The following is a 12203-nucleotide window of genomic DNA, read 5'->3' as shown; positions in this document are numbered from 1 at the left end:
CATTTCTCTTTCTCTCATTCTCCTAAATCCTCCCAACTCCTGTTTCTCTTTGATTCTTTTTAGTCCTTAAAACTACACCAAATCTCTTGCATTTCAGACCAGACCAAAGAAAGAAAAAAAAAAAACACACCCCTGTTTTTCCTCTGTTTTCTCCTCTGCTTTTCCCTGTTTTTGTTTTGAGAATAACACAATGTCATCAAGCGTCTGTCAAGGTGGTTTACAATCATGTCTGGATTTCAATTTCTTCAATACTCCTCCTCTCAGGCCCTGCCTCACTGACTCTGAAGTCCACAAGGAACAGAACAACATGAAAAGCAATGACAATATTGACATGGGTGGATGGAGTTTTCTCCAATCGCTCAACAACTCATCCGAAATCAAGAACAAAGAAGCAATTGAGAACGAAAAAGTGTACGTCCATCCCCTCCATACCCGCTCTTCGTCTTGTAAGCTTAGCGCAAAGAGCTTAGAAATGTGCACTGAAACCCTTGGAAGCGAAACCGGTAGTAACTGCAGCGAAAGCAGCGACGAGATTCTTTTCACTTCAACACTCGAACAACTTGAAAATCGTGAGTCGTCGCCACCAAAGTATTACAAAAATCGGGTGACTGAGAAAAGAATGAAACGTAGTGCTAGCTTTCCGCCTCCATTAACTTCAATTAGGGGAACAAGTGGTGTCCAATTGAGGACTCACAGAGAGGGCGGACGTTTAGTAATAAAAGCTGAATCTGTTTCTTGTTGCCATACATACTTTCAAGCCGAGCGCAGCGATGGACGTCTTAGGCTTCGTCTACTGCAAAATTGCTCTCCTAATTTTACCCGTGATGAAGACGAAGAAGGAGATGTTGATACAACTGAAACTGAAACTCGAGAAATCGAAAAGGAAAAAACTATTGTCGATGTTGAAGAAACAGAGGAAACAGAGAAGGAAAGTAGTGTTAAAGTGAAAGGTGAAATGGGATTGAAGAAGCTGTCAATGACAAGTAGGTGCAAGGAAAGTGAGCATCGGAGGAAAGGGTTGCTTAATTGGGAACCCTTTTGTGTGGCTTCTTAAACCTTAAAACATTCAGACATCTCTCTACTACTTCTGTTTTTCATCTTTAATTGCTCTATCTTCTTACTGTACTACTAGTGGTTATAATTTGAGAGGTATTGCTTACCTTATCCAACTACGTTTGTATATGCTAATTCTAATGCTAATGGTAGTTATTATCGTTACATTGTTATGGGTCCTCCCTTTTCCTTTTTTTTTTCTTAAGCATGTGCAGTTCATTGTCCATAACTTTAGTTTCTGTTAACCTTTTGGTTGAATGAGAAATTAACTAATCTTAACATAATATCGGAGTGGGAGGTCTTGAATTCAAATCGTTGATTTCTCAATTTAAACCCACATTTGTTGTTGTCCCAAGCGTGAGCTTTTGTTGCTGCCCCAAATGAGGGTCTTGTTTGAGAGTAGCCCTAATATAGGGTCTCATTTTGTTGTGCACGTGTTGGGTCGTCGGATTGCCCTACCCACCCCACTCGTGAGGACGAGTTTGGTTGAATGACAAAATAATTAATCTTAATATGTACATCTTTTTCCCTTCAATTCCCTAAACCCAAAACTCAAAACTCAAAACTTACATTCGTATTAATTAAGTCATGTGTTGGTCCAAAATATTTGTGCAGTACGTACTAATGGGATACATGACATTGAACTCAAAATCTTAAGTCTGTAAGATAGCGTGTGTAGACACTTTTTTAGTTAAGTATGCGGGGTGGGCACTCAAACTTGAATACTATCAAGTCGAGCCTTAACCGAGGAGCTTAAGATATATACTCGATTTGGTGTTACCCAAATTCGAATCCCCTGTCCTGCTTACTTACCAAAAGAGTATATGCCTTAATTATCTCGACTGAAGAGTTGTCGGGGATAACGTGTGTAGACATGATCAGGTGCGAGTGGTGGAGTGGCAAACAAAGTGCAAGTTGGGGGTAGTGGGTGTACGAACACAGTACGTATAACGATATGAGAGAGGGTGGTGGGGGGGTCCTATGAAGTGACCTCAATAGGCAGGATCATCCATGTGCGTGTGCTCTTTTTTTCTATCGAATACACGAGAGACTTGGTCATTGTTTGTTCATACGAAATAACCAGGATCAATACTACTGAGTCTGCAGATTTTTTAGAGCTAAAGGATCACACACTTGACACTTTTTCAGACACAGATATGTACAGCACAGCCCCACAAAGCTTCATGGTAATTGGTTGGTTGGTTACAATTTACATGTGTGTCTGTATGTGTGTAAATATATATATATAGAGAGAGAGAGAGAGAGAGAGGGTAACAAATATTCCTTAAAAACAAGGAGGGCAGTCTCCAATCGTGGAGTTTGGGTATCCATTCGTTGAGGTTAATTTATTTGTGGTATAGTATATATGTATTTGTCAACATTGACATGCATGCCATGCATGATAGCATCCATGTGTATCATATGCTTGTATTGTCGAACGCATTTGCTCATGTAAACTCTGAATACTTGCAGGGATCGTTGAATATTGGGTCTTCGAGCTGGAAGGGTTCATCCTTAGATAGCTTGCCACCCACCGAGTGGTTAAGTGAGCTTCTCTTGTTTGATTTTTGATTAGTGAGTGTCTGATAAATGTGTATATATTAATTAACCCATTGAGAAACATATATATGTAAGTATAGAAAAAGTCAAATTTTGATGAGGTAGAGGAGTTTGATACATACATACATGTGACAAGCAAACAACTCCACTCGTGAGCTTCTCTTGTTTGATTTTTGATTAGTGAATGTGTGATAAATGTGTATACATTAATTAATCCATTGAGAAACATATATATGTAAGTATAGAAAAAGTCAAATTTTGATGAGATAGAGGAGTTTGATACATACATGTGGCGAGTAAACAACTCCACTACACAAGATCCCATTACATACATGCAATATTAATTAAGAAGAGTATATGGTCTTGTATCTTTTTTGATATATATAAAGGGGAGGGATCTTACAGCCCTTCAACCGAAAATGTACTCGATTTAGTGGTACTCAAATTCGAGTCCCTCTCCCCGTTTACTTAACGATCGAGAGAGAGACTTGTGTGATTAATGTAGATAATGGAAGGCAATTAAGCCTATATATATACTCAATATAACAACCGTATAATGACGACATAAATTAGAACCACAAACACACACACACATGTATGTATGTATGAATGTATATTTGGACACCAGATAACACATGACTTTTTTCTGTTTTGCCTTTGAAATAGCAGTGACCTCCCCCTCGAAGACCATAAAGTCAGTATCGCCCACAATTGTTTTAATACCCTAGACATCTCCCATTAATCGGATACGAAAGTCTCCTGCATGGAAGAAACATTTAGTTTTGCACTTTTGCTTGTTTGGATACCCCACATTGTTGCCCTAAAGATGGAAATGTAATTAACCTATCTGCTTCATACATTCCAATCAAGAAATTTCATAGCAAATGTTTGTCTACATTTGTCATCCAGTATATTTTTAACTTAACCTACCTTGCGCATTACTTCAATAATGTATTGGGTAGCAGGTGGTTGTACTTGGTTCAACAACATTAGGCAAGAGATTAATGAAAATCTAGCCCAAACATTACGAAGTAATATTGTCCGCTTTGTGTAGTAGTTAAAGACCCCCACGACTTTGTTTTTCTTGGATCATTGTTATTGGTTCTTACGTCCAAAAAATATATTGATAGTGTGAGAAGGGTTGAATCTTTACTTATATACCATTCGATTGGTGTATAGGATAAAATCTTAAAATACAAAAAAGAAAAGGAGGAATTATTAATGACATGTCACATGTGACCATGCAATATGTAGTGGTCGTAGTCTTTCTATTGTTTCATTGTGTGTGTGTGTGTGTATATATACACGTCAAAAACTAAAATGTTACCACAAAATATTGTTTTGCCTTTCATTGTCGGAGAAAGGATATCATCTCACCCAAAACATTAGGAGCAGATAACGCCCCATGTTAAGCTATGGCAAGCTACGTATGCAATGCATAGCTAGTGGAATGCACGTATACATGAATTCAAAACACTTTCACGTTAACATAGTTGGTTATCTATTTGGATTTAGGGCGTAAAGAATCTCATCCGAGGTCGGTCGAGTTCGATTTAAAACTGACACAGTTATTTTCAAGTGATTTGCATTCGGTATCTGTCCAATTAACCCGCCAGATGAGTTTGATGTGCTTATTCCTGCTTGAGTAGCGGCTTAGTGGGTTTTTCAAAAGGCACGCTTGCTGTGTTGTCGGTTAACCAAAAAAAAGTATACATGAATTAGGAACCATACACGAGAAGATAAGATTGATATGGAAAGCTAGTTTTTGTTGGGCCTATAGAGTCATAACCCTCTATATATATATAGAAAAAAAAACACAAAATCAGCCCCACTATATACATAGAGAGAGAGAGAAAAATTGTGTGCTCCCATCCATGAACACAAAACAAAACCTAGACGGCTAAACCCAAAATATAGACAACTCACAAAAAATTGACTCAAGAGTTGTTGTTTTCCATGTGTGGATGACATGAAATGCAATGTTACACCATGAAAACGAAAAACCATATCTAGAATATAATTAACACCCATGCTATATTAATGTTGCATATATGTTATCAATGAGAGGTGACTCAGTTGACAATCGCCTAAGTTAAGCATATGTATGTTCAATGCTCGATTTCAATGAAAAACATGTTTCTCAACGATATTTAAAAAAAAAATGTTGCATCTATGTGAAGTATGTATGTTAACTAGTACTAGTGCCGCAAATATATATATATCCTTGATCACTATTTTTCTGTGGTGTTGCATTCAATTTTACTCACTTTTCTCTCCTACGTGTTCCAATCCACTGCCCTCCACATTATCCGATAATTGCAATTTCCCTTTCTTTATGTACACTTTATTGTGCTTTAGAAATCCATGTCACCAACCCAATCCAAGTTTCTTAAAATCCTAATTTCAATTAACCTACTAAAGATAGATTGTGCTACTTGTTAATTAATTAAGACATAAATTCCACATTGATTGGTGTAAGCCAACAATATAATTTATAAGTAAAAGATTCATTCACGATCAACTGCACATAACACTTTTAAAGAATAAAGTTGTGCGGAAATTGGGCTTAAAGCGAAAATACCTCAAGTGAATTGGGTCTAATCTCTCTAATCCCCTTCACTTGTAAATTGAAAAATCCAAAGAAAAATTGCTTTTATGGATATATATAATCGAGTGAAAATGATTCATAATTCGTAAAGTAGCTAGGCTAGCTGCAGGATTCTTTTCTAATGGTTGACAAGCGAACACAGGATGATCATTGGATTTCAGAGGATCCAATAGGATATCTAAGTATCTAACAGGGACCCACATCCCCTACAACTTTGACGATTCCAGTCCCTCCTTGTTGATTGGAATCATGAGAGATTTCTTCTCCCCATGCAATTATTATTTGTCTCCTTTTTCTTTTCTTATATATATAGACTATTTATATATGGTTCCTCAATTTTCCTAATTCAAAAAATATAGGATGATTAATCTTGAAACCTACGTAACTATAATCATGTCGAGGAATCTCGACCGTCCATGTTTCCCAACAACATAAGATAGAAAACTTTGTCATGGGAAAATTTGGGAGAAATCCAACACATCTCTATCAAAAGTTGATGAGAAAAGCAAATGTAGACCGATTATAGTTTTGTAAAACCGTGGTCTCCCAATGGAAAACATATACTAGTTACTAGAAATTAAGTGAAAACTGATATAAGTCTAAGGCTTACTCCATAACTAGTTAGCCAACCTAGTGAACAAGATAGGAAGAGAGAGATTCAGAGTTTCTTCTCTTGAGTGATGGATATGATGAGTGTGAAGTGTGTGAGATCTTGTCAAGACTTAATAAATGCCACATCAATCTCGACTCTAGTATAATCCAATCGAGTGGCTAATTTATAAGCCCAACTCTTCATTGTGTTGGTTAGATATATCCCAGAGAATCGATAAACCTAAGACGAATAATATTGTTGATGTGTTTGGACAGAGAATTTCGGGGGATTTTCTTCATTATGTTGATCTCCAAGAATCCTCACCTTTCACATCATCTGCCTCATTATAATGACAAAGCAGATACCCATTAAAGTGATCATCACTTTCTCATTATATTGTTGCCTGAATCTTTATATGAGTATCTGTCTAATAAGACGTAAATGAAGATCCATTAGTGTTTGGTAGGTGCAAAAAATGTCAAACTAGAGTTTTGTTTCTTGTGTAGCTCTCTGGCTGTAAAGCATCAGACATGCTAGCTAGTCCCTAAAAAGAGCAATCCGGATGTGGATTTGGTCTGCTTGCAATGTCTCCCTTTGTGTGCAGGATATGATGGCACTCAAAGTTGTTTCAAAATTTATGGAGCTAGTTTTGAAATATTCGATCGATCATAAAGGATGTAAGGAGCATGCGGATGGCTAAAAAAAGGCCAGGCCCAACAAGCTCTTTCGTGACCTTATAAGGCCATGCTTCCTCTTAATTCTTCCTCATCCACTGATCCACCGACGGCCAATTGCCTAAGCCCATCAATTGTGACACCACGTCATTGGACAAAGTAGATTCAATTTGTTCAAAATATAGTTCGATCTACTGAATCCAAAATAAAAAAAGACGGGTGGATTTTGTTTGTGTTATAAATTAGATACTCGTGAGAGTATCGCATATCTAATCCAAAGATGTATATAATGTATTGTCCGCTCTAGGTCGTTTAGGGTGTGCATGGTTTTATGGTCTCTTGGTTGAGAGAGATTATATCTTGACTTATAAATTAATATTGGTGGCTTACACCTGATTGATTTGGGATACAAGTCTTAGCACTCCCGAACATTTGTGGACTCTGTTATGCAAGACCCAATAATTAAGTAGACGTGAGTATACTGCCAACATACACTCCCTGCAAGAGTCGGACGTGCTTGACTAAGTCTCGAGCTTTAAGACTGTCAATGTCGACTGGGCGGTTCAAGGGAAAAGCTCTCTCCAGACGTGGCGGAGATGTGACAAATGAGAGAGAGAAAGAATCGAAAGCCCAAATAGAGAGAGGGAGAATCTCAGAGATGAAATCCTAGGTTTAGAAATATATTAAACTGTTGTGGGCCCCACCACATTAGCCATGTCATCCGTCTATGTCAGCACTGACATAGCTGAGATGACTTATGAGTTGATTTTGTTGAGAGTCCAGCCCAATCCACCGTTGGTACGTCCAGAGAACACAAGGCTTGGTCCATGGACAATAAACGAGCCCATCTATGCCGTTGGCTCCTTGTCCTTGTCTTTTTTCTTAACTTTCATTCCATCAAAGACGACAGTCAATCGAGACGATGCCGCTTGGTATTGTGGACATAATCTCTAACCCGTCGTACAATTACCGGGTATCCATCCGAAATCCAATCCGGATTAGTAGTTCACCAATAACACTCACATATCTAGATCGCCTCTCTGTATAGGCTTATCAACCTAATCTTGTAATCTCTCAAAACATTTTCTACTCATATCAATGTCTCATGCTACGGACCCACTTTCCCAAACCAAACATCCTCAAAGTGTTAAGGTAGGTTAGTTATGGTGGTTTAGAAAGAAAGGATATAATTAAAAATGATTAATATACGATAAAGATAGTAACAGAAATACATAAATATGTATAACTGCCAACATACCAAATATAAAGGAGGGAGTTTACCGGCCTCAAGCCAACCAACGACGTCCACGTAGATGCGTTCATTGAACCTGACTTTTTTTATATCAATTGAAAAGACTTCAATGACCCTAGGTGGTCATTCATTATTATATTATTGCCATTTTTAATTCGGACTCCTTTCCTTAAATGACTTCTATGTCCTTGCACCTGCCCATGCCTGCCCTGAAATTAGGGGAAATTGGTAAATCGTAGATTCGGCGTTGACTAATCATGATTATAGAAATTAATTAATTAATATTATTTTTTAACAATTAGGTTAATCGATACGTTGATTGCTAATGTAGTGGGAAGAGTAAAGTACTATTTATATCACTAAAATATAGAGATTTTTGCAATTGGGTCACTAGGATGGAATCCTTTTTAATTTCATCACTTGGATGTTTCAAATTTCGACAAATAGATCACTCTAGTTCAATTCAGATGAATTTGTTGTAAGAATATGTTGATCTGTCACAAATTTCTCACAATGAAGTTGATGAAAGTTAAATTTTGTGGACGTGTAAAATTTTCGTCACACGTTTTTTTTTTTTTTATTTATTTATAAATTCTGTATGTTTTGACATATCTAATAAGTCCATTTTAGTCCATGAGGACTCGCCCACCTTCGTTAAATGGCTTATATGTCCTTGCACCTGCCCATGCCTTTACCTGAAATTAGGGGAAATTGGTAAATCGCACTCTGCGTTGACTAACCATGATTATAGAAATTAATTAATTAATATTTTTTTTTAACAATTAGGCCAATCGATACTTCATTCGCTAATGTAGTGCGAAGAGTAGAGTACTATTTATATCACTAAAATATATAGATTTTTGCAATTGGGTCACTAGAATGGAATCTTTTTCAACTTCATCACTTGGATGTCTCAAATTTCGACAAATAGATCACTCTAGTTCACTTAAGATGAATTTGTTGTAAGAATATGCTGACCTGTCACAAATTTGTCACAATGGAGTTGATGAAAGTTAAATTTTGTAGACGTGTAAAATTTTCGTCACATGTTTTTTTATTTATTTATAAATTCTATATGTTTTGACATATATCTAATAAGTCCATTATAGTCCACCTTTGCTCTACAATTCTAACAAGACTCCATCTTAGAAGACGTCCAGGATGTGTATATCAATGAACTTAATTACATGGCTTCAATTCCAGAGAGCGCAACCACTTGAGAATCAAAGCATTCTTTATCAAACTCTCTAGTTTGATACCCAAAAACCTTATCCTCGAATCGTCAACTCTCCTTTACCTATCAAAAATCAGCTGATTTGTGCTTGAGATTGAAGGGTGAAAGATCCATGCAGACTCGCCCACCGTCATTACTCTCCCACCAGGTCGTGATCAGAAGATCCAAAAGGTGAGGTTATATACAAGAAAATGGAGTGAGTTTGGGCCGACAATGAGATCCGATTTGAGGTTTACTTGAGAGAGGAGAACTTGTTTTTTTTGGAGAGACAAGGAGGAGTTGAGTATGGAGTGCACAGATTCTACAAACCAAAAGGTAACCATATAGCTAAGGTATTAAAAAAAGAACAAACCTCAAAACTCTTTTCGTGATAGATTCTGTTTCCAACAATCTACAAGCTTTCAAAATGAAGAAGATTATTCAAAGTCGATTCGATTGAGTATCTAATGATTGATTGGCCGAATAATGGCCAGAGTGACGTATTTACAGTGAAGTTAGATATTCAGTGACCTAATTGTAAATTTCTTATTGTCAGTGACCTAATTGCAAACTACACTTTATTAAGATGACAAACTGCCAATTAGGGAATGCGATTGCTCCACACGTGCTTAGGCAGAGAGTGGGTAACATGTCCAATTATATGATTATCAATCATATTCTCAATCTCTCCCTATATATATGCACGTAACTAAGTAGCTAAGTTGCAGGTCAGAAGTTGGAGCAGAAAAATCCTCTCAACGGCGCTGAAATAAGCCTCCCCTCTCCCATGGCTGCCGATAATAAAGGCGCTGTCCATCTCGAAGGAGGACTGTCAAAGCCTCCTTCTCACGTACCCAACGTTGAGACAATAATCGGCGACGCCAAGGTTAATTATTCATTCTCAAGATCACATTTTTCCGATTTGAAATCGTATCTATGTATCATATCGATCGTGTACGTTTGTGTAGAGGAATATGTTCTGATTTTCGTTCTCAGAAATAACTTCTTGTTACTGATCAAACGATTTTGATTAAATCTGTTTGCAGGAGAAGGTGATGAATCGGAGGCACCAGCAACAGGGCCATCGCCGCCGTTACTCTAACCTGCCTATTGAACGTGCTCAACCGGTAAAGTTTTTTCTTTTCTGTACTCTTTTGTTTGGGTTGAATTATTTTTTATATTATATATATGTGTGTGTGTGTGTATAGATTACTGGGGTGATGAAGCAAATCAAGGCCTAGAATGTTTTTTTGGATTTTTTTGGATTGGATGGTTATGAGTAAAGTGTTTAGAGAGAGTAGGGTGAACCGAACGCTCACAAATTTATGTGAAATCAAAGAGCCCGCGAATGTTTAAAGGGAGCGAATGCTCTACCTTTTTAACGGTTTTATGAATGAAAATATTTAGTTGATGGTATTGTATCTTTCATATTTACTTAAAATTTTCCTTTTTGTTTCTTGAATTATTAAGGAAACAATTTTTGTGTTAGTTGAATTGGTGTTAATAACTTTCTTATTTTATGAATATACCAAGAAGCAACTATACATAGAAATATATTGGAGAGGGTTGTGGTTAACTAAGGAAAAACAATAAAGGTGAGTTGCAATGTAAAAGGTACATGGTAAGTCAATTAGTAAAATATTAAAGGCAATTTTGAACAAAATTTGGTACATTAACAATTAATCATATATATGTACCAGTAATTATGTTCTTCAATTTTTATTTTTATTTTATATGATGACATCTATATCTAATATTAAATTCAAAATTCAATATTATTATATGATTCAATGTTGCATGGTTAATTACTGAAATTCAACACCTGAGCCACTAGTTAGAGTGGTTAAAATGGTGTATATGGTGATTAGGATTCGAATCTACTCTCCCCATTTAAAAAAAATACTGAAATTCTCGTTACTTTGTGAATGTATCAGCAAGACTCAAAGGGCAGCCAAAAAGGTCCTCAACAACCAAACATTCTCAATTATGCACCACCTCGAGGCTCTGGAATGCAAGCTGTTTTTCTTGATACCTGGAAAAGGCCGCCCGGCACCGGAGTTTTTTTCCCTCAAAATGCTGACGAAAATTCCAGTCCCCACAGGAAATTAGGTGCAAATATTTTTCATCTATCGTATCTAGTAAATATTTTAGTGGATAAACAAGTGATCGGAGTCCCACATCGATAATAGATTTCCCCAACATTATTGATGTGTGATGGATTAATTTCCAGGTTCTCATGTGGCTCTGGTTCCTATCCGTGTAATTGAGGCACTCAACATGAAAGGACATACATTGGGCCCAAAAGTAGCTGATCAGCGAGGTAATTGATCTATTTATGTTCTTATATACATGATGTTCTTAACTATATATATATATATATATATATATAATGATCAGTAACAATGGAGATTTGCTTGCAGAAAACAATGACAATGACAATGACGATGCCAAAGACGACGATCGCGATTCAATCAAAAGCAATGAAGGCAATGAGAAATCGACACACCGGTGCGCGCTCTCTCAGAGTGAATATATATCACCAGAGATATTTCTTCCCGAGGAATGGACTTACTAGGCAGCTCTCCAATCCCACCGGGGGATTGGATTGATTGTTGTTATATATACCAAAATACCATAAAATAGTGATCCAAACTGCTGCCATTTCATTGCTGTGCCTGTGCTGGTACTTCATTACAACTCAGTCATGTGTCTATTATATCATACCATAAACAATAAGCAGCAAAAATAAGGTCGATGTGTCATTTATATAATAAGAACCGTTTTTATTTCTAAAAATCCCATCTTGAAAGCATTCTGGAAAATGTTATTTGATTGCTTGGATATCACTCAGCTTTTAATTTTTCTTTTTCAATGAGGGAACCTACATGGAGCACAATTCAAACCCATGGGTCACGTGTAATACATCGACCGAGAGTTGGTGTAAAATCTACAACCTCCCATGCACATGCTAGTATTAGGAAGTTCAAATATCTAACTTAGCTATCTGAATAAACAATTTTTTTGTTAGCCATCTGAACAAACGATTTTTTTTTGTTAAACTTTAAATATGTTTTGGGTCACCTGTTGTAGACTTTTTGTTACATCAGTAGAAAGTTTACCTTTCCGCTTACTTGGATCTATGAGAAATGTGCCCGGGTGAGTTTTTTGACACATTTATCAACATTGGGTGTGTTTCCTTTGTAACAAATGAACATCGGGTGACCAAATTATAATAAACCATATATTTCGGT

At 36.8% G+C, this 12203-nt stretch overlaps 2 protein-coding genes across 2 annotated transcripts; both read left to right on the top strand.

Moving 5' to 3' along the window:
• Positions 1-13: 13 nt before the first annotated feature.
• On the top strand, positions 14-1169 carry LOC119984120 (protein FANTASTIC FOUR 3-like). The gene has a single exon (XM_038827920.1). It carries the CDS (start codon positions 191-193, stop codon positions 1052-1054), a length of 864 nt encoding a protein of 287 aa, XP_038683848.1. The 5' UTR covers positions 14-190; the 3' UTR covers positions 1055-1169.
• Positions 1170-9538: 8369 nt separating this feature from the next.
• On the top strand, positions 9539-11527 carry LOC119984287. Its single transcript, XM_038828152.1, has 6 exons — positions 9539-9596; positions 9681-9838; positions 9999-10079; positions 10887-11061; positions 11183-11272; positions 11373-11527. Exons 1-6 carry the CDS (start codon positions 9539-9541, stop codon positions 11525-11527), a joined length of 717 nt encoding a protein of 238 aa, XP_038684080.1.
• The last annotated feature ends 676 nt before the right edge of the window (positions 11528-12203 follow it).

Source organism: Tripterygium wilfordii, chromosome 18, assembly GCF_013401445.1.
Source record: "Tripterygium wilfordii isolate XIE 37 chromosome 18, ASM1340144v1, whole genome shotgun sequence".
Classification (NCBI taxonomy): domain Eukaryota; kingdom Viridiplantae; phylum Streptophyta; class Magnoliopsida; order Celastrales; family Celastraceae; genus Tripterygium; species Tripterygium wilfordii.
This window is presented reverse-complemented; position numbering and strand designations above follow the sequence as displayed.